This window comes from Podarcis pityusensis (assembly GCF_964106645.2).
Source record: "Podarcis pityusensis genome assembly, chromosome: 12".
NCBI classification, from domain to species: domain Eukaryota; kingdom Metazoa; phylum Chordata; class Lepidosauria; order Squamata; family Lacertidae; genus Podarcis; species Podarcis pityusensis.
The window spans coordinates 41,588,203-41,610,837 of record NC_138037.1 but is presented as its reverse complement, the minus strand read 5'-3'; the positions used below and the strand labels follow the sequence as shown (position 1 = coordinate 41,610,837).

General features: G+C 39.8%; 1 protein-coding gene across 5 annotated transcripts in view; it reads left to right on the top strand.

Annotated features, from left to right (window-relative positions):
• THRB (thyroid hormone receptor beta) overlaps positions 1 to 22,635 on the top strand; it is a 186,812-nt gene that overhangs the window by 128,207 nt on the left and 35,970 nt on the right. For 4 of the 5 annotated variants that reach the window (XM_080974980.1, XM_080974983.1, XM_080974979.1 and 1 more), the window contains exon 5: positions 15,425 to 15,507. The exons of the other annotated variant lie outside the window; for it this stretch is intronic. In XM_080974980.1, the coding sequence (XP_080831106.1) occupies positions 15,492 to 15,507 (16 nt within the window). In that variant the 5' untranslated portion in view covers positions 15,425 to 15,491. The remainder of the gene's footprint in view (positions 1 to 15,424; positions 15,508 to 22,635) is intronic. 5 annotated transcript variants of the gene reach the window in all.

The window sequence follows — 22,635 nt, the reverse complement described above, 5'->3', positions numbered from 1 at the left end:
CCTATCTCTTGTGCCTACCCATCAGTTCTCCTAACACTGACATGTCAGAAAGCAGGACTATATGTTTATGGCACTTCTGTATTTTTAAAAACTATATAGGGTCTGAGTTCTTCCTGTTTTAATTACCTGCCACTGTGCAATTTATTCTTCGTATGGCAGTAGCATTGGACCCATGTTGAGGAAAGATAATTTGCTTGAGCTTCTTCCTTTCTTTAAAACATAAACATGCATTTCTGCTACAAATTAACAATAATTTAGCATTGCTTGATTTGGCCCATGGACATTTAGCTTCCAGGACTGACCTGGGTGCACCTATTGCCGTAAGCCTGATTGCATTTGCCTTGGTTGATCTCTCTTACTGATGCCAACCCACTTCCTTGCCCTCAGATGCATGCATATTTTAGAGCGTAAAAAAGGGGGAAGTAAACACCCCTTATCGCTTTCTGTAGATCGTAAGCAAGACTGTGTGTCCGAGGATCTCTGCAAAATAATCACTCACCTCAGTCCCACGGTTCCTAGAAGGCCATTGATATGGAGAAGATATCTGATTTGTGCATCTACAGAATTTTGAATTAATCGGGTGCTCCTGTTTAGCAGTCAGAGAAGATTTTTTTTTAATTGCAGCGAGAATGCTTGGATGTGTGATTGCCCAACTTGCCATTCAGAAATGGGTGAACAATCTGCATGTTCTGAACTTTGTCTTTGTTCCTTCATCTTTTATTTCTGGGCAAGTTAAAACAATAACATCTTAGAGGATTATACTTTGCCAGTTGAATGATGTCTAGGACAAAAGACCGTTTCTATAAAGAAGAGACTGGTTTCTATAAAACTGCAGCATTCTTTTTTGTGTTTTCCATCCATATTTGTATGCCTAGACTCTTATTTATGCTTCACACTTTTGTGTGTTTGTGTGTGTGTGTGTGTGTGTGTGTGTGTACACACACTATAGTTGCTGGTCTGTGTGTTGGTGATCTCGTTTTGATTCCATTCATTGTAAAGCTGTAGTGGCTTTTCTGTTGAACTGAAGGCTATTATATATCTGCATTGTTAATATTCAGTGCAAATTACTCATGAAAGAACAGTATGTTTTGAGGGCAGCTTTTATATAAACCTTGTGTATTGTCTGTTAACTGCACCAAGCATTTATGACTTAGGTGGTTTGGTATCAATGTTTCTAATCAGAAATATTACCATAAATGTGTAATTTATCAATCGGAGGCAATATAACAGATTATACTGCAAGGCTCTGAGACTAACTGAATACTTTGCACTTTCAGAAAAGTGATATTTTAAATTACCACAAAGTGTAATTAATGACTTTATATTGTCTGGGGAAATAAGCTCCTGCAGGCAACTTTTTGATAGTTCTCTACCTGCACTTTTTACTAGTGGTGTTGGGAAAATTGTGAAACAACCTGCTGCCCACTCTTATTTGAGATCTGATCTCAAAAGAAAAGTGTGAGGTTCATTTTGATGTAAGAGGGTGAAATTGGTTACTGCTGGACCTCCCAGATTACTCAGTGCATTAATATTCAGAGCTCATAAGAAATTATTTTTAGACCTCTGTTTACATCTTCTGTGGTATTCATTGCTTCAGGTTACATTTACTGTAGGCTTCTTTGGTTCAGCCAAAAGTTTCATTACGATCACTGAACAATTTCTCAAGACTGATACTGCACCCATTCTTAGAGCCTTATTCCTATAGAGGAAGAAGCCTAGGAAGAAAAATGATCCACTTGATCCTGTTGAAAATGTGAAATATTGCTCCCTAATATTGAGAAGGTAATGGAAAGGACCATGCAAAACCCTTTTCTGTGCGCTGCTTTTTCTCAAATAGTTTATGCTGAGGACAGAGATGGCTTGTTGCCTAGCAATCAGTAAGTGTTTCCTTTCCCGGAACTGGCAAAACAAACAGATGGGGCTGAAATTCTATGGGAGTAGTAACTCACCCGCGAGGCATTTTTGCTGTCTGAGGCATCTGCTGCCTTGCTCTCCCAGTCACTGCCCATCTCATCTTTGTTGGGATGTAGAAGGCATATAAGTTAGATTTAACAGCTGTGCACAGGGTGCTCTCCCTCCTGAAGCTACAAAAAAACACCCACACCCACATCTCTCCTGTTAACTTCTGGAACAGGAAAGCTCTTAAGTTTTGGGATTTCAGAATCACATTTTTCATCTTTTCTTTCATGTTGTTATAGCTTTCATATATATCTTTCATTGGGGGTTAAAGAAAATATTTTAGAGCCCTCTTTCTTTGTTCTACACAGGTACCCAGTTGATCCACAGCCTATCTCTGATACACGCAATAGATGATGCCACCCAAACTAAGGAAAACAGCTGTTTTCACTGTCCCCGTTTTTATTAGTTTTTTTTTTAAAAAGAGGCAAAAATCTCAGTAGCGCCATAGTAATATGAATTTGTAGTTCAGCTTCTCCTAGAGAATCAGTGCAAGCAATAGCATTCAAATAAACGTTTAACGGTATTAATTGAAAAGACTCACAATCAAAAAAGAAAAAGAGAGAGAGGTAGAGATGAAAAGAGAAAGATGCTCAGTGTTCACATGTGAGAACAGGCTCAGATGCATACACATGAGATGTGGTCCTTCCCCACATGGTCACTGCACCTGTGCACTGGGAGTCCCCATTGGCTCCCCTTTCCCACTCAGTGTGCAAGAAGCACAAGTACGCATACAAATACCACAATGGGCTCTTGTGGGAAATGGAAAGTCTATGACCTATTAACTGAGTGAAGGGGGAAGGGCATGCATAGACCTCTCATTTCCCATAAAAGGCACATTGAGCTGCCTAGGTGTACCAATGTGCCCAAACTGAGGAGGGGAGTGAACCCATTCATGTGTGGGGAGTGATTGTAACCAATGGCCACAAGGATTTCTCCATCTGCACATGGTGATGGGGGCTAATTCTCAGCATACAAAGGAATATGCTCGTGTGTACATTGTTGTAGGCATGAGACTGGTGCAAACATTCACTACATATTTTTTGGTCTCTAGATCCACTTAGAATAACATACGGTATGTGCAATTTTGTTTCCCTTGGAACTTCATTGTTAATTGTTTTAACTAATGAATCTTGCGTGGGAGGGGAGACACCAACAAACATAATATATGCATTCGCTGTATGAACTGTGATTATTCTGGAAATCAAGCAGTTCATCACATTGGACTGCAGAAAAGTTTTATGTAGTACAAAAGACACAACAACCTTCCCCCACAAAAAAAATCCTCATGCTAATATTCCCCCCCCTATATGTCAACAGTGTATTATTGTCTTAGTGAAATAGGAAATTTTGCAAAATTCAAAGCGTGTGTGTCTTGATGATTTCTTACAACATCCATGTTTAAACAAATTACAAATCTGACAGCAGCAAAAGTCATGACTAACAACCTTTAAAAACTCGGGAGACTTAGATATAAACCTCTTGAAAATAAAACCTTTCTAGCTTCTCTACAGCTTTCATCTGAAGTTGTAAATATATTGAGTGATTGGAAACAGGACCTATAAACCTTTCAGGTTCAAATCTTGTGAATAAGCACATTTTTCTCTTTTTCCATTTGCAAATGTACTGAAACCTGATAGCATGCCTATACTTGGTTTACTATCCCTGTTAATTTCAAAGGTATTTGTCTTTTTTGAGGGGGGCAACAGTATACCAGTAAACCACCAAGTGTAGCAACTTGAGTGTCAGGAATTCAGCAACTGCAGGTTTGTACTGGCTGCTCCTGAACCTCTGTGAGTCTGTCCTGCAGTCAAACATAGCCATCACAAAAGTCCCATGTTAACTATGCGTCAGGTGCACTGATTTATGCTTACATAAATGAATCCATGGTCAGCCAAGGTCTTCTCACCAATGAATCACTTCAGATTTTAGTTGTAGCACTTTTTGTGCCTTCCCATTTCTCTGATACCATATCACACCTTTTGTGGGAATGAGATGCTTCTTCCAACAGAGACAACCCTTGCTATGCTTGGTTTGTTACTGCCATTCATTTGAAAAGTACGTGTTATGCCACCTGAATCCAGAAGCAACCCAGAGACAAGAGTTAGAGGCTGAGGCACCAGCTGAGGAGCCGAACCCAGTTCACGGCTTTGAGCTGGCCACCAGAGATCAGGGGACCACTCCGACTGAGGCCGGCAGAAAGTTGCACCCAGAGCAGGCCCCAGACCACCAAGGCCAGAACCTAGGTCCTCACAGGTCCCTTCTCCTGAGGATCCAGATACCTCCCACTGCACTTCACCAGTCCAGCATGAGCATGCTAGGCTCTGAAACAGACCAAAGGCCCTTTCTGGCTCTGAAATTTTCCGTAGGGGTGAAATCTGGAGGCAGAGGCTTCAAAGGCCTCAATCTGCTCCCAACCCTTGCCAGAACAAGTTGCTCACTTGGAGCTATCCATGGTCCTGCAGCTTCTGGCCTAGCCTTACCTCAGGCCTCATCCTGCCTTGCCTCCAGTCTTGCCTCGCTCCCAGCCTTGTCCTGCCTTGCCTCATCTGCCACTCTCTGTAGCATCAGACCGGAACACAACGTTATGTTCTTTTTTGAGGGGGAAAGCAGCATATATAAGCACAAAGAGGTCCGTGGCTCCTAAAGAGGTATTCAGCTTTAAAGGTGCACTCAGTGACTTGCATCAGTTTAGCTGCAGAAGCCACTTGTACAATAGCAGCCAGAGTGGCGAGGCTGAGTTGTGAAGACATTCATTCCTGACACCACCACCCTATCCTGCCTCAGCCACATTGAGGTAGTCTGTAGCAGCACCGGTTTTTGCTAATATACTAGCACATTCTTGCTATTGTGCACCCCATATTTTGCTAGCATAAAAGGTAAAGGGACCCCTGACCATTAGGTCCAGTCGTGGCCGACTCTGGGGTTGCGGTGCTCATCTCGCTTTATTGGCCGAGGGAGCCAGCGTACAGCTTCCGGGTCATGTGGCCAGCATGACTAAGCCGCTTCTGGCGAACCAGAGCAGTGCACGGAAACACTGTTTACCTTCCCACCGGAGCTGTACCTATTTATCTACTTGCACTTTGACGTGCTTTTGAACTGCTAGGTTGGCAGGAGCAGGGACCGAGTAACGGGAGCTCACCCCATCGCGGGGATTCGAACCGCCGACCTTCTGATCAGCAAGTCCTAGGCTGGTTTAACCCACAGCGCCACCCGCGTCCCTTTTTGCTAGCATAGTGGTGGCATAATGCCACAGACTGTGAAATTAAGTCATGTTCAACATGTTCAGTTTCAGGTTCGAGGACAACTGACCAGTCCCGAAGTGGGGATCTACTATAGATCTTCATTCTTTGGCCTGATCTCTAAAGCAACTGAAACTGGCTTTTGTGCATGGAAGGCCACTGGATTAAGATCAAGTCCACTCCTTCAACTCAACCAAAATGATATGGGCTTATCTGGTATTTTTATTTTACTTTTTTATTTTACTTTATGGTGTACACAATTAAAATATGTGCAAAGGAATGTCACAGGAAAGTGCGGTCTTAAAATAGCTGTTGAACAAAAATACAGTTTCCTTATTGCTAATGAACGTAGAAACACATTTATGACAAACACCTTTAAGGTGTCATTTTTTTTACAAAGCAAATGCCATTACAGTCACAGGAAGTTCTACTTAAAGTTCACTGCAAATTATTCTTAGTCTAGTCAGACACTTTCCTTAGGCACTTTCGCAGCCTTTATATTATTGACAGCATCAAATTAGAAAAAGGTTGCAGTTGCTAATATTTTTCCTTGGCTTGCAGCTAGAAAATTATAGATTTAAAATGTGTGGCTACTAAACATGAGAGGAAGACAAATATGGGAGAATGGCTCATAGTTTTCCATACCACAATTGGAACTTGTGCATTCTGCTTTATGGTTAACTGTATTGCTCACCATTACCGTTTTACATATACTGTATGAGGAGGAAAATTTCACTCAAGTGAAATTGTTGCAATTGTTCAAAACAGAATGCATAATAGATTCAAATTAGTTTCTTGCAAATATATGCCCATCCTCATATGGCTTTTTAAAAATGGCATTTTACAGAAACATCGGCCGTGGCTAATAAAACCATCTGCATCAAATTTTCATGACTGGAAATTGCCTGAGACTTCTCTGAAGGAAACCATTACTAATATTATCTCCATTGAAAGCTAGACCTTTACACGGGGTATCTTTCATGTAATTTTTTTTTCATACATACATTGCTGTTGGGTTACAACATTCCACTACCTCTGGCAGCGTGTAGCTGAATACACTTTAGCAAGTCAAAACTCTGCGAGATGCTCTACATTGCTGCTGCCTGCTACGTGCGTAAGGCCAGCAGGGTTAAAACCCTCAAGGTAGGAGTGGCACCTGATTCCATCTTGCGGCCACAAAGCCGAGCAGAGAGAGGCAATAGTAGCAGGACCGGAACTGCTAAGCGTGCCCACATAAGAATGTTGGCCTTAGGTAACAGTGTCCCTCAGGTCAGCCTACAATAAGAACAAAGTCAAACAAGGCTGAATCCTTGATGTTTTGTGTTTTAAGCATCTGAAAATTGTTCATGACCAGCTTCGACCCACAAGACCTCAAATGATCATAGGAGCAAGGCAATAAATTGATGGTAACTTGCCCAGGGCCCACGTTCTAGACGTGGCGCTGGCGAAAGTTGCATCCGTTGGCTCTACCTGTGCACAATTAAACCTCACTGCCTTTGCTGGATTTCGTAGAAGGGAAACCGATGTGTCTAACCGCACCGAATGGAAACTGACCATGGTGGCTGAAAGTGCATTGCTGGAAAACCTCTGCGTTCTTCTACCGGTGCATTCAGGGGGCGATGCATGTGAATTCCACCCGATCGAGAGAAGTGGGGGAACATTTGCTTTCCAGAACTCCACAGCTAAACAAGATCTTGGCAATGCCAACCGCTTGTCAACCAGTGTTTGTCAAGCCTCCAGAACATGGCCTTCCATCCTGGGATGGGCTGATGCACTTTCCTGGCAGAAAATATAAATGGAATGTCCTAGACATAACAGACAGGCATTTATGTAAGAAAAGGCACTGTGAAAGTAGCAATATGCTGAGAATCGGACACCAGCCTACACAATTCCTGCATGCTTCGAGAGCATGGACTAGCTCAGTGATCCTGCCAGGCCACACAGATATGAATGTTGAAGGCATAACAAATGTCAAGGAATACCAAATGCAAGAGACAAAATGTAAAGGTAATTGGAATTATTATGCAAAGTGTAGCAGATCTTTATAATTCAGGTTATATGTGATCTAGTCAGGCTGTAAACAGTATATTGTATCATATTAATAGCAGCTATAGTAATCATCAACATTATTTTTTTCAAGCAATCATTATTTTAATTTGTCTTGCCTATTGTTTTACTGTTTAGAGTGGCTACATGTTCAGCTGCATATATTTTAGTGTTATTTTTCCTCTTTAAGAAAGCAAATGCTAAGTAGAAGCGTCAAATACACCCTATCACTTTCTAGCATCATGGATATATAATTCAATTAGTTGTTTTTCTCCTCAGATTTATGGTCAGTTTGTTTACTAGCTGAATGTTAATAAGCAGTGAGCTGGCAAGAGTATATTGTGTCCTTTCTATTCTGTTTTTCCACCTGCAGACAGCCTTGAAAGATGTAATTATTTTATCCTTTTGGCAACAGAAGTGGTGTTTCATTTATATGCCTATTTTATTTTCACTGGAGTATATAATCTGTTAATGTTCGTGCCTAAAAAAAGAAGTCTCTTGTCTCCTGCTGTGAAAGGAGGGGCCCAGTAGTTGTTTTCTTCTACTTAAATCCTTGCGTCACATCAGGAGGAAAGATTATAATGTCACAAAGGCTATCACCTCATGAAAAAGTTAAACTGGTTTAAGCACCTGATTTCTTCAGATTTGGGAGCCCTTTACCTCAGAATGCCTCCTTGCTAACAGATGTCAGGTGTTGATCGCTTTAACATCTTACTGAGGGCTGTCAGAAGACTCCCAGACAGTTCCACCAAGGCTTCTGTTATTTTCCATCCTGTTTCATTGCTAAATGTAAGAAAACATTTTACCCCAAAGAGGATAAATAAGAATTGTGAAGTGATAAGCAGTCTAATTAGCTAATATCTATTATCATGTGGCTAGACACATGTGAGCCTAATGAATTTGGTGGCCTTGCACACGGGGCTATTCCATTTATTAAGACGGTTGAAGCTAGCTTTTGAAAATTGTATGAAAACAGGCTTTGAAGTGAGATTTTCGCTAACTGGGTATTTTTATAAATGCATGCCTTCGCGTTTGTTTCAAAACAGTCAGCTAGCTTGCTTCATGCAGCTGTTAACGGAAAATAAAAATGAGAGAGTGCCACTTTGAGAAATTTAGGATTTGTGAAAAATGAACTAGCAGGTCAGTTTAGCAAAGCAAATGCCTTGAAAATATAAGTCAGTTGGTCTTACTTATAACCAATAATCCGCATATCAGTGGTCACAAGCCTGGTTTATGTCAGTGGAGCATCAATGTATATGGTGCGTTTTATATTAGTTAGTAACTATTTTCTTTCATCTTTAGCGTAATTGGTGGTTTTTCTTTAGGAACATATTGGGCTTTCTGTAAGGGGAACAGGACCCTTCTAACTTTTATTGAGGACCCCTGTACCTCTAGAAGTTGTGTTAAGGAGAGAACTGTGGTAAAATCAGTTTTCTACATCATAGTTGTGGGAGAAGTTGCATTTAGTCCTATCATGTCTTGTAGACGATTGTTAATTCTCGGGATCTGCAGAATCTAACCATCCAAAGTAGGAGCCTTGATAGAATCTTACAGTGAAAAACCATCCCTAGGTATATGCCCTCATTTCCATGGAGATACATGGTTTTATTTCTACAAATTATAATCTAATAGTAAGATATTGCCATTTAGTTGCTTAGAAATAACATAGGAATTGACATGGTTCAAATACTCTCTGAAGTCACTTGTCTATTATTCCCGGTTTATTATGTCTCTTGTGCTCTGTTAATTATCGGTGTGAAACTGGAGAAACTGAATAATATATTACGGCAAGCTATAATATATATCAGATGAATATTACATCTTATATGGGACTATTTTCAGTCGGCTCTTTAGCGTTTGTTCCCCTTTAGAGATGCACGTAACAACAATACCTGTAGCTTTAAAAGGTGTAACGTTCAATGCTGCTTTTATGATACTAAGGCTGCGATCCTATATTGCTCACTGGGAAGCAAGTATCATTAAAATCAGTGGGGCCTACTTCTGCGTAGATATGTATAGGATTGTGCTGTAAACGAAATATTCAGATCAGGAAAAGCATGTTTAATGCAAAGTGTACATGGACATCGAAAGCTTCCTTTCTGCCCTGAGTTACCACATCCTACATGTGGACAAGACAAAGGTATCTGTCCTTTGTGCATTAGGTTTTACTGAATGTGCTTTTATAACAGTATTGTTAACTTCTGTGTTGGAAAAAAGAGTAAGAGTGTATGAAGTGGCTTTCAGGTGGCATGGGCTTATGCACTCTGTAACTAAGAGACACAAAGTGTAGTTCACAAATATGCAAGAAATATACCTTCTGAGCGCAGCTAAAGTGCTGTTTGCGCTTAGCAGAAATAAAGACATGGAAACCAGCAAACCCAAAGCAGTGCATACTGTAGATTTGGGTATTCGGTTCGCGTGCGGATCGTATGCGATGATAAATGTGTTTGCTTGAAAATAGGTTCCATGGGCTAGCACACTAGTGCTCTAAAAGGGTGGTGGTCCACTTACTAACTGCTATTGCAGTTAAAGCACAATTGCTCACACAAGAAGCAGGCGGAATGTCATCCAATAGTAACTGGATTTCATGGCTTCTATGCACTAAAAAGGCCCACTGGATTCTGTGCAAGTAAGCAGAAGAGAACTTTTCCCCATCTTTTCTCTGCCCCTACAAGGACCCTTCAAAAACACAGTTGGACGTTTGGCCACGGGGGCCAGTGCTAGGAAGATTTTATCAGAATCTATAGCCCCATGGTAGCCATTGTAGAGACCTCCACATGTTGCAAACTACAACCCCATCATCCCTGGCCATGAACCATGGTGACTGGAGCTGTGGGAGTTGTCCAGAACATCTGGTAGCACCACACTGGGTACTCCTACTATAGGCTGTTGCTTCATCACAGCACCTCATTAAATCAGGTTTTTTTTAATTTGTTCAAAAAAGCTTGCACATGTTCATTGGCAAGAACCACAACTTCCTTAGGAAACTGCAGCTTATCAAAAAGTGGAAACTTCCTGTCATGTGCAAAAGAGACCATGTGTGTGTGTGTATTTGTATGTGTGTGCGAATCTGAAGTTTGTGCTTATACCAACAAACCATGATTGTTAACATATCTGAGCCAGGCCACTATCTTGAATAACTTGACGGTTTCATCTCCCCATCCTTCTGAGGCTCATGCTATTGATATTGCCTCTTCATTGCAAATTAAACCAATTGTAGCTGATTCAATTTGGATCATATTTTCCTGGCCATGGATACCATTAGATATTCAACAAAATTCTTATGTTTACATTACAACCTTTAAATGTGCAATTTCCCCCCGTACTTTATAAACGGAAAAGCTGAATTGCCTTCATCTTTGTTCCTGGTCTTTCCTGCTATTTTGTCTATACGTCTTTCAGCAGTCACCGAGGTTTACTTTTTAAATCAATAATGGTATCTGATCTTATAATAATAGGAGGATATGAAAATAATAAGAGAAAGGAGCATCTTGCAGGCCGCAAGCTGCCTCCCCTCCCAGGGTTGCAGTCAGATGTAATTGAATGTAGGGATGATGCGCAAACTTTAGAATACTCATGAAATGACTGCTATCACCTCTCTCCTTGCCACAGGGCTCAGAAACTTACCTTGAATGGTAAAAGAAGGGAGCAGAAACAGTAGGCATTCCTCCAAACCCTAAAGGAGCATTTTCCCCAACCTAGGATGGGGGCTGTGGGTTGTATTCAATGAGTAAACCCATTGAAATGAATGAAAATGTCTTCATTAGGTTGATTAATTTCAGTCAGTCTACTCTGAGCACAGCTTAGTGGAATACCTCCCGTAGTCCGCATCCTAGGTTGGGCAACCCCCGGAAGCTCCCTAGGGAAATTAACAAAGCGTACACCACCATGCTCCATTAGCCAGTCCCAGCATACCGTCTGGAGGTGAAGGACAGGCTGCTTCCTTGCAGTTACAAAGGGTTTTGGTGGACCTTAGAAGCCCAATGCAATCCTGTCCTCCAGCTCCACACTTGGTATGTTTTGGCTAAAGGTCATAGTGCCCATCACCCAAAATGGCCATCTCAACTCCCACCTGTCCCTCCAGCTCTGGAAGGAAAGGCCGGGCCTAATAGTAGCCATATTCCGAGTCCCTCAGTAGTCACATTTAACCTTCCCAGCCAGAGAAGGGAGTGACAACAGAGCACCAAAACAGCAAGCCCCCCACTCTTTGCATCAATCCTGGAGCTCAGGAGTGCAAAGTCGACCATGGCAAGTTGTGAGCCCCTGGTATCTTTTAATTCACCAAGCTTTTTCTGTGTAGGAACAAGTACATTTCCAACACGTGCAAAATCATATTGGGCTGTGGATAGCTTCTGGACAACATGTTCTGCCCTCCAAATGGAAATTACAGCCTTTTAGTTCATGAATTGTCATAGTTATTCAGGAACCTATGTCCTCCTACCATCCATTATGCTTTGTATTTTAAAGAACCTTCTACATTTTAATTCCCATTCTGTATAATCTTGGGCAATGAACATAAAAGCAGATATATTTGTGAAATTGCTGTTGGTGCCATTTATTGTTCCAGATGCTTTGCGGCAAATTACCTCACCGTAGTTAGCTTGCCATTTATTTATTTATTTTTTTAAAAACCCTGTTATATGAGTAAAACCAGGGCTAATCCGGCACCTGAAGTCAGGTGTGAGTTTCCACAGATCATGGAACTAATTTTTTTGATAGGCGGGAGAGTGGACTTTTCCTCCTAAAGCTTATTTTTCACTCCTGATAACCTTAGCTTACTCTTGAGTCTGCTGATGCCTCACCTTTCTGTGCGGGAGATGCAATTTTTGCTACATTTGCACAAAAAGGTGACAACTTCTGTCAAAAATAGAGCAGACAATACAGTGGTACCTCGGGTTAAGTACTTAATTCATTCCGGAGGTCCGTTCTTAACCTGAAACTGTTCTTAACCTGAAGCACCACTTTAGCTAATGGGGCCTGCCGCGCCGCCGGAGCACGATTTCTGTTCTTATCCTGAAGCAAAGTTCTTAACCTGAAGCACTATTTCTGGGTTAGCGGAGTCTGTAACCTGAAGCGTATGTAACCTGAAGCGTATGTAACTCGAGGTACCACTGTAATGATCTCCTCACACCTGTGCCAAGTCTTCCAACCAACACAGTTATAAAAGTATCTTATCATTGCTGCCATATTACATCTTCTTTTTCCATTGTACCACATATTTTCATATACCACACAGACAATGCCGCACAGTGTAGAACAACCGTTGTATTATGCAAGTAAGGATGGCAGAACTTTGAAATACTTCTTTTAAAATAAAAAAGCTATACTTCTACAGCTGTATCTTAAGGGTCAAATTCTGCAGATTTCCTCAAGCATCTTTGAAAGTCGTTTTAATTTTAACAGTGATGGTGCAGTCTACGTTTCTACGGTAACTGTCTACAGTACCAAATTTTCCATTCAGATCTGAAATATTCACATATTTCAAGTGGAAACGTCATACACTTCAGTTCTTGTTTAAGCAAGCATTTTTAAGAAGTATTTTCTTGTCAAATGTTTTATCCTTGTTATACTACCAGCTTTTGTCATGTGGCTCAGCCCTTATGCAGTAAAAATATAAAAGTTTGTCCCCTTAGCAAAAGTACTCCTGATATATTCATTAAAAATATTTTTACGTGTCCCCATAAAAAATTAGAGCATCAGAGAACATTAATTGAGAGAGCAAAACATTAACAGATTCTACTCCATATTGTGACTATTGATTTCCCTTCAGCGGTCTGTGCGTTTACAGCAATTGCTGTAGAATAACTAAGAACTAAATCAATTGTTCTTTTTCAAACCGATGTAAAATTAATTCAGTTTGCAGTCTTGTTCTTCTAAGAACAGTACATTTCAGAAATATTTCATTTCATTTTAGTTTTCAGATTCCTTTCTTGAATGCTCTGAGGAGAGCCAGTTCTGTTGAAACTTGTGTAGTTTATTTAAATTGTTGTTTGTGTTTCATACTCTAGTTAACTGTTTGTTCTATTTTGATGCTTGAAGTCACCTTGATAATTTATTGAATTACCTAAATGAAACGGCCCTGAGAGCTTGTTGAATGGTCTGTGTGTTGAATGTCTAAGTAAAATGAGTATAATAATTTCAGCTCCCTTTTCTATCTCGTATCTTATAGATCGGCAAATATGCTTTATAGCAAGTTGGTCCCACATATTGTATTTTAAACAGACTTGATATACAGCTTTCAGGTACTACCAATTAGTTGCGTAATTAACAAATGTCTATTTAAAATAAGCTCACTTCTTGTGCGCAGTCCACACAAGGTTTACTTTATTTACCTCTTTACTTTGTATTTGTATGTTATTAATGGCATATAGCTATTTGTTCTGGAAAACAACTGCATAGTTTTCCTTTTCCGCGTTTTATCTATACTCATCCCCACAAAGATGCCGATAAAAAAAATCTTAAATGATATTCCCAGCTATGGCTGTACCTTGGCACTTGATGTGTATCATTTTAGCTCATGTGATATACCAAATAATGTGTGATGCACCATTTTTGTCTTATCTCATGGGTAGGCAAACTAAGGCTTGGGGGCCGAATCCGGCCCAATCGCCTTCTAAATCCGGCCCACGGACGGTCCCGGAATCAGCGTGTTTTTACATGAGTAGAATGTGTCCTTTCATTTAAAATGCATCTCTGGGTTATTTGTGGGGCATAGGAATTCATTCATCCCCCCCCCCAAAAATATATATAGTCCGGTCCCCCACAAGGTCTGAGGGACAGTGGACCAGCCCCCTGCTGAAAAGGTTTGCTGACCCCTGTCTTATCTAGATACTGGAATATTAATAATTATTTGTTTGGTATAAATATTCCCAAGAAAAGTAAACTGCAACAACAATTTCACAATGGCAATCTTTAGAAGTATTAAAATTTCTTCCTATAACTCCATTGCCCCTATTTCCTGTTAGTACTTCACATTTTTTAAAAAAAAATTATAGCAACTAATGGTTAGAAAATTCAGGACACCATCCAGCTAAATGTAAGCACGGTAAGGTCCTCCTGGGCAGTATCCAAGTAAATAATTGTGTGTGTGGAACAGCTTCCACTTGTGCAGCAGAACTTTCTCTTTTCTCAGTCCTCCATCCCCAACCGGTGCTCCAGAAGGTTCAGGGAATCTCCAGAACCAATTTCAGGAATGCATGGAGGCGGGGAGAGCAGGGCAAATTTCCTGTTAGTACTTCACATTTTTTAAAAAAAAATTATAGCAACTAATGGTTAGAAAATTCAGGACACCATCCAGCTAAATTTAAGCACGGTAAGGTCCTCCTGGGCAGTATCCAAGTAAATAATTGTGCGTGTGGAACAGCTTCCACTTGTGCAGCAGAACTTTCTCTTTTCTCAGTCCTCCATCCCCAACTGGTGCTCCAGAAGGTTCAGGGAATCTCCAGAACCAATTTCAGGAATGCATGGAGGCGGGGAGAGCAGGGCAAATTCCCAGTGCGCAAGCAGAAGCCATTCCATTTGCACAAGGAATTACTAAGCTAAGCACTATTTTGGGTACCACCTTACTGTTTCAGTAGGTGAGAATTGGACGTTGGGTTAACTTTCCCGTTGAATTCAGAAAGACTTAACTTTGGCTTAATCATGCCATCTGTATTTAAACTGAAGTGTGTGTGTGTGTGTGTGTGTGTGTGTGTGTGGTTCCTTTGTTGTACAGTCATACCTCATGTTACGTTTGCTTCATGTTACGTTTCTTCAGGTTGTATCCCACAGCGACCCAGAAGTACCAGAAAGGGTTACTTCCGGGTTTCGCTGCTCACGCATGCGCAGTATCGCCAAATTGCGCTTCGTGCGTGCGCACAAGCACCATATTGCGCTGCGCAGCTGTGCAGATAAGGCGCTTCAGGTTGCGGGCTTTTCATGTTGCAAACGGGCCTCCGGAACGGATCCCGTTCGCAACCAGAGATACCACTGTAATAGAAAACAGAAACATGTTGGTTGGTAGATGTTTTCTAAATCTCAGCCGCATTATACATGTGCATTGCACACAAAGAGCACTCCACTTCGCTTGGAAGTGGATGGAAAAACTCAAGTGATGTTGAGTGCAGTCATGTCAGCCAATCTACTTTCCCTGCAGGAGGCAAAGGATTACTTGCTTGGTTTTTTATTTTATTTTTATACAGAACTTCAATCTTCTGAAGTAACCACTCCCAAAAATATCTCAAGTGGATTGACTGCCTGCCTGCCTACATGGATCATATATTAGGTGAATATTAGTGCTTTTAAATAAATATATCTTGCTTATACCCAACAGAAAAGCTTAACAACAAATCAAACATATATGTCATGTCCACAGACTAGGAAGAGAAAATCATCCTGATTTATTTAGTGTCAATATTATTATTTTTATTAAAACAGAAGAAAACAACGACATAATCAGGAAAGATGTCTTGGCGTAAAATAAACTGAAATGGAACAGGAGACGTTTCTGAAGGACAGTGTTTGGTGTCAAAGTGAAACCTTAACATTCTTGAGCTTTTAGTAAACACTTATTAGTGGAAAAGTCAGAAACGGGAGATGGATAAATAACTGTATACCAAGTTATTTATTTACTTTTGTAAAAAAAAAGAAGCAGGCCCTGATATACATTTTTAAATTAAAAACTCTCGATTTAAATATTTCAAAATTAAATATAAATGTGAAAAACAACACACAATAAATGGTTTTAATCCACTGTACCTCCGATGTAGAATGGCTATCAGGCACAAAAATCCATAGTGGAAAGTACTAACGTGACTTGTGAGGATGGAGGAAGACACAGCTGCAAGAAATACAGAACATTCAGACACCTTAGACGTTGTTGGATAACCTTCATTAAAAAAAATAAAATCCAGAGATCCCCTTGTCCATCTGCAGTACCCCCCAGTCCTTCGCAATATCTCTTCTGAGAGTCGGGTGACCTTTCTGAAAGGGGTGAACATTCAGACACACAAGTGTGTTAAAGGGGAAGAAGGGGATCGCCCAAAATCAGGAGGCTGAACCTTCTGTGAGCAGGAACATCTCTGGATCTGAGCCTATAAAAAGTAAGGTTGACAAGCTCCCAATTTTTGACATTCACTTTATTTCATGTGAAGTGCCCCTCAAGAGTTGTCCTTGTTCATTTTGGCGCATGCAAATGAAAACCCGACTGTAATAATAGACCGAAAATAATGCCTTAAGATTCTTATTGGACAGCCTATGGTTTTGTCCTTCTGAAGAGTTAGCAAAGCAGTTTTTTTCCTCCAAATTATGACAGTTGTCAGGGAAAAGAAGGAAGAAGTATGATAAACTTCTTTCTAAAAGCATTTGAAAACATAGTTGCTGATTTATATGCAGTCATTCTTTTGTGTTTACTGTCACGCCTTTAAACCCTATTAATTGAGTAAATTTCAAATTTTTGGAGAACTGTTTGATGCCAGCGAAACAAGAAAAACAACAAAAATTGTAAGAAGTTTTGCACTGTTACTGTAATAGTGGCATTCATTAAAATTACTTGAGACCTTTATTTTAAATGCTGGTTATAAGAGCTTGTGTGTGACCTGAAATGAATATGAGACATTCTTATTTTTAAAGTTGAGGAGGCTTTATCTAATTATCGACTGCCTTGCATAATGATTTTGAAATGTTCGTAGCATAAGTGTGTGAATGAGACAGATGTAGAAACAGCCAGCTCTTCATTATTGAATCATAGGAAAAAAGCAATTTAATGAAATGTAACTGGCAAACCAATTAAGCTTAACTTTAACATTTAAGCACTATTCTGTTGCTGATTAAGATGGCTTGTTTTGAAATTTCCCACCTGTTGAATTCAATAAAAATTGCTTACTGAAATCACTGAAGTTTGAAAAAGCTGCTTTCTTGCAAATGTGTTAAATTAGTGAGCAGCGGGGAGTTTGGCCTATGTGTATGTAAGGCATGAAAGGTTTACGCAAATCATTCTGTCAATCAAAATCAATAAAGCAGATGACAGATTTAGACGCTAAATTTTTGCAAAACGGGACATACTGCTTGAGTCATCAACATAGCACTATTGGATTTTCTAGGAGTTAATGCTGAAAACCAGGATTATTGATTTTTGGATTTTGAACATATCGTCTCAAGGATTTCCTGAGTGTACTTTGTGATGCTTCACACTTAAGTTGACAACACCAGGGGCATTTCTGTGTCCTTGCCTTTGTAATCGTTTTCTAATCATACTGAAAGGAGACAGAAGTAGCTTTATAAAATTATTATTCCACCCCCCCAAACTCGTGGAACGGTGGGGTTGTCTGGGCATTGCCTCTTTGTCTGGTGGCCAATGTTACCTGCCATCTTCTCAAAGGAATTAACATACAGTCACAGATTAAGACCTTTGACTGTTATAAATCTGCTTTCCAATATGTTTGACTGGCAGGAGAGCTCTCAGTCTATCCCTAATATAAATAGGGTATTAGCACATCGGGCACCGCTCTAAAGTTAAACATACAATTTTGCGGTCGACTTTCCTGGGTGTTGCGTATTCATCTCTCTTGCCCACCCCATGCGTATGCAGGCTTCCGTGTGTATATGCATGTGAGCGCATGTGTGCATATGTAAAATATAAGGCTGACGATAGGATAGCAAAATGAACTACTGTATGCAAGAAATATATGAAGCTCGCCCGGCTGCCAGCAGCAACTGCTACATGCAGCCCTCTGATTATTGCACTTATATCGAAGATAGTCAGAGTTACAGCAGTTGCGATGCTCAGGTCCTACACAATAATAACATCTATATGGAACAGGCCTGGGCGGTGAATCAGCCGTATACCTGTAGTTACCCTGGAAACGTTTTTAAAAGTGAGTACTCCGACATGGACGTGGCCCTGCATCAATACAACCAACCTGAATATTTCACCGAAGAAAAGCCTACTTTTTCTCAAGGGCAATCGCCATCATACTCTCAGAAGAAAGGTAGGAAATGCCAATTTTTGTGGGTTTTCTTTTTGTGACATAAAAATAAAATCCACCTGAATTTTGTCCGTTTGCTTGCTTTACACCTGCAATTTTTCTCCGTTGGCTCAGTTACATCTTTGAATGTGAAGACTGCCTATTGAGAATCGAAAGCAGCAGCAGCAGCAGCAGCGACAGATGTTGCTAGGTGATTGGGAAAGGGTGTTTTTTGAGGGGGCAACGGGAGGTGAAAGACAAAGACTTGCCATTACTTTTACTTTAATTTCAGAAAGCTTATGTATATACGTATATTTCTGTGCCGTTAAGCCTGTTGTCTAGATATATGTTTGTGCGTGTGTTGGCTGGTACGTTTTCAGATTGCCTGGAAAAGTTTCTCCTTAGTAAGGTTTTCATTATCGACTCATAACATTGCCAAGATGTATTATTTTCTTTATTTTTTGCATCTTTAGGTGGTCATGCCTAATTAGCATTGATTAAAATGTTATTTAAAAGGATATTAAAATGTACAGCCAAGTGTAAAAACAAGTTACAAAAGGTCATATGCTTAAAAGTTCCTTAAAGCATTACGCTCTGAATTATAGCCGGCAAAGTAAACTATTAAGGAAAAACCTGTAGATATGAAACTTTATATTGATCTACGTCCGGTTAATTGAGTGTTTGAGTGGGAAGTAGGCTGGATTGAAAAGTGAATACCCATTCTTCTAAGCCTTAAAACATGTCTGTTTCTCGGAATCTTAGTATAACATTACTTCCCAGTAAGGAAAACACAGAATATTGCTGAGAAAGTGTTTATGAAAGGTGTGTGCAAATAGTGTTAGAATTTCCTTTTTTGTAACAGAAACATTATAGATGTTTCATTTGATGAAATACCTTGCTTGAGACTGAAACTCTGTGCATGTTTTCATGGGAGCAAGCCCAATTAAACTAAGTGGAGCTTACTTTTGAGTAGACATGTATGGGGATTGTTCTGTAAAACATCGATATGATACCCTCCAGTTATTAAGACTCAACTATCTGTGTGCAAGCAAAGCCTAGCTTTGATTACATAACTGCTCAAGCAACAGTACTTTCTTATTTTCAAATGATTCTATAGTTCAGTGTAAGCATATTTACAATAGGTTTATTAAACCTACAGCCCTTTTTCCTGGTAGGATAAATAACTAGTTGCTCCTGCTATATTAGACCTAATTATCTATATGTGTCTATATGATGAAAAGTAAAATGAAAAATATTGCCAGAATTTGGGTTGTAGGGACTTAAGGATGATACACATTTTTTTAATTTCTAAAAATTTAAAAAATGTTCATGTTAAAAAATTGAAAAAAAAAAAAAAACCTCTTTGGGACCCCCCCTTCTTTTCATTGCTCTTTCCTATCATAAAATATATGTGTTTGATTAGAAAAAGTGCAAATCAGAGTTCTGTAAACAAATGCTTTCATTTGTTGCCATATAGTAGACAGTTGTATTATTTGGGGGAGCAATATGTTTTTTCACTCATTTGTGTAAAAATAGTACATTTCAAGCTTCCTGTTCATGTTCAGTTCATAAAAATTCTTAGTCACCTTTCTATTGGAAAACACGCCACCCCCCCCCGCAAAATGAAATTAAGTACCTCACACTAAAACATAAGTTGGCTGTTCCGAATTTGCAATAGTGTAAAATGTGTATCTGTCCTTGTATTTGACAATTCTTTGGTGTCTGGACATCTTAATATTTTTTAAGTAATACTTGAGATAACTGTGTTTGGCTTAAAATAATATAGGTCTATGTGAACATTTTGCAACTGGTTAATCTTACTATTCTCCCAGCAAGTGGATTTAATAATGGAAAACATTACATACAGTTTTTGAAAGCTGTCTTTCCCTAGAATAGCTATCTCGATAAATGTTTCAGGGCATTTTCATTGTGAGCTATCTATCCCTCAATTAATATTTTCTTGCCCGTTGAAAAACGAACACGGAAAGAAGGCTTGCAGATTCATATGTTTGTAGAAGTGAAGAATCAACATGGCTTTCACAAAAGTATTCTAATACTGTATTTGCTAAACCGATCGTATTTGAAACTTTATACGTGTTTGTTGGTGGTTTTTGCTTGGAAGCTTTAAGACAAACTCTTATAAAAGTAACCAATCACTTAATCCTGCTCCGAGGACAGACGGCTTTAATAAGAAACATTTGTGACAGTATTGATCCAAAATTGATTCCCCCCCTTATTCTTCTTCCACCTTTTTTGTTGGCAAAGTCTTACTACTGGCTCATTAAAACAAAATTAAGATCCAAAGCAGGTGTTCATGAGCTTTGCCCTCGTTCCAGGCAATTCTTAATAACTTCATTTCTATTAATTATGTTTGCTACTATGTTTGTGTAATGCCACTCCCTCAGAACAATTCGTAACAAACTTCTAAAACTTGTGCTCTTGAGTGTATTCCCAAGCAGAGAAGAGATCTCTTTCTTTCTGATCCTAATGAAAAGCCCGTCCTTTTAAAAGCTGTACAGCATGTTGTTTTCCCTTGCAATACAGCCCCAAAGAGAAACTGTGTTTCTAATAAAAGTCGAGAACAAAAGATCCACGTGATGTGTGGGACAGCATCTATGGGGAAATTATAAGTACCTAGAAGATTTTGAAAAAATAAGTGTTCTACGTTGTAATCATAAGTTCCCAGCTTTTGCTATATGGTGTTTTCATTGTATTTAACACCTTGCTATCTTTTCTTTTTGTGGCTAAAAAAAAATGGCATAAAATGAATCTAGAAGCTGGGTATCAGAATCTGTAATTTATTATGCATCGATTATTCTTATAGCGAATATGCAAGCCCAAATTGTAACAATAATCAGTACATTATTACACATTCTGAATTTGAGCCTCTTGATTAATGTTTCTGGGATTTGCAGAACTTGTTTCAATGTAAGATAAGCACAGCCGGTGTTTTGTTTTTTCTTTTAAAATGTTTAGGGGTACTCTCATTTTCCTACTCATATTGAAATACTGCCCCTCAATGAGGCGAAACTTAGATTCACAAAATGTTTAGGTGGGTATGCATACGTAGAAAAAAAACACTTGGCACAACTATGATTCATGACAAAGTCAGAAATCAGTTTCTACCACAGTAAGCCTTCAGTTCACATTCTCTCCCTTCCTCATTTTTGTTATCTCAAGGAGGAACTGCTATTGATTTTGAACTGAGCACAGTTTTCTATCCAAGACCGGTTTAGTCCTGGATTCTTTTCACTAAATATAGTTTAAGCAAGCCACAGTTCCTAAATTCAAATGTAACAGGGCACTGTGCTAGGTTCAGCAGAGGAGGGGAGCTCATGTCAGCATGAGGCTCACAGCAGCTCGTTCTAATATCAATTCAATTCAATCAATTTTATTGTTTATAGCCAATGGCAATTACAATACAGTACGAATACAAATCACACAATTGCAAAATGAAAAATGAAAAAACACGAAAGCAAGGCAAATCTACAATGTCCAGAAATTTAAGAATGTTCCTTCTCATCAGCATCACTAGGGTTTAATACTTGCACCGTCCAGAAAGGTTGTTCTTTCTAATATCAGAAACAATAATTTCCCAATAAATCTTAACCAAGCCAAAAAGAACCTGAACCTTCATGGTTCTGTACTTTTCAGCAATTCTACGGATTTAAGTGAAAATACATTGTGTGAACAGGGGACGCGGGTGGCGCTGTGGGTAAAACCTCAGTGCCTAGGACTTGCCGATCGTATGGTCGGCAGTTCGAATCCCCGCAGCGGGGTGAGCTCCCGTCGTTTGGTCCCAGCTCCTGCCCACCTAGCAGTTCGAAAGCACCCCTAAGTGCAAGTAGATAAATAGGGACCACTTTATAGTGGGAAGGTAAACGGCATTCCGTGTGCTGCTCTGGTGCTGGCTTGCCAGCTGCAGCTTCGTCACACTGGCCACGTGACCCGGAAGTGTCTTCGGAAGGCGCCGGCTCCCGGCCTCTTGAGCGAGATGAGCACGCAACCCTAGAGTCGGACACGACTGGCCCGTACGGGCAGGGGCACCTTTACCTTTACCTTTACATTGTGTGAACAAAGGTTTGCAAATTTTGGCACTGAAGCCTTTTTTTTTAAAGCTGCCTTTGATGTCAGCTGTGGAAATTTCGATGTCATATCATGCAGACAAGATAATCTGTATGTACCATTACAATGACAGTGTATACAATTTGCAAAGCAGGTGGAGGTGACAGATTTTGTCATCGTAACCCATCGTAACAATAACTTGAACTTCTTGGAGTAGGTGGTAAGAGTTAAAGTGTGGTTTTACTTAAAGGATGTTCTGTTCAATCATGTTGCTTCCTTCTAGTTATTCAATCATGTTGCTTCCTTCTCAGGTGTGAGTTATCTAATATGAAGTCCTTTCCAGACTTTTGCTGAAGACAGGGAGTGGACTGGGAATCAGCTCA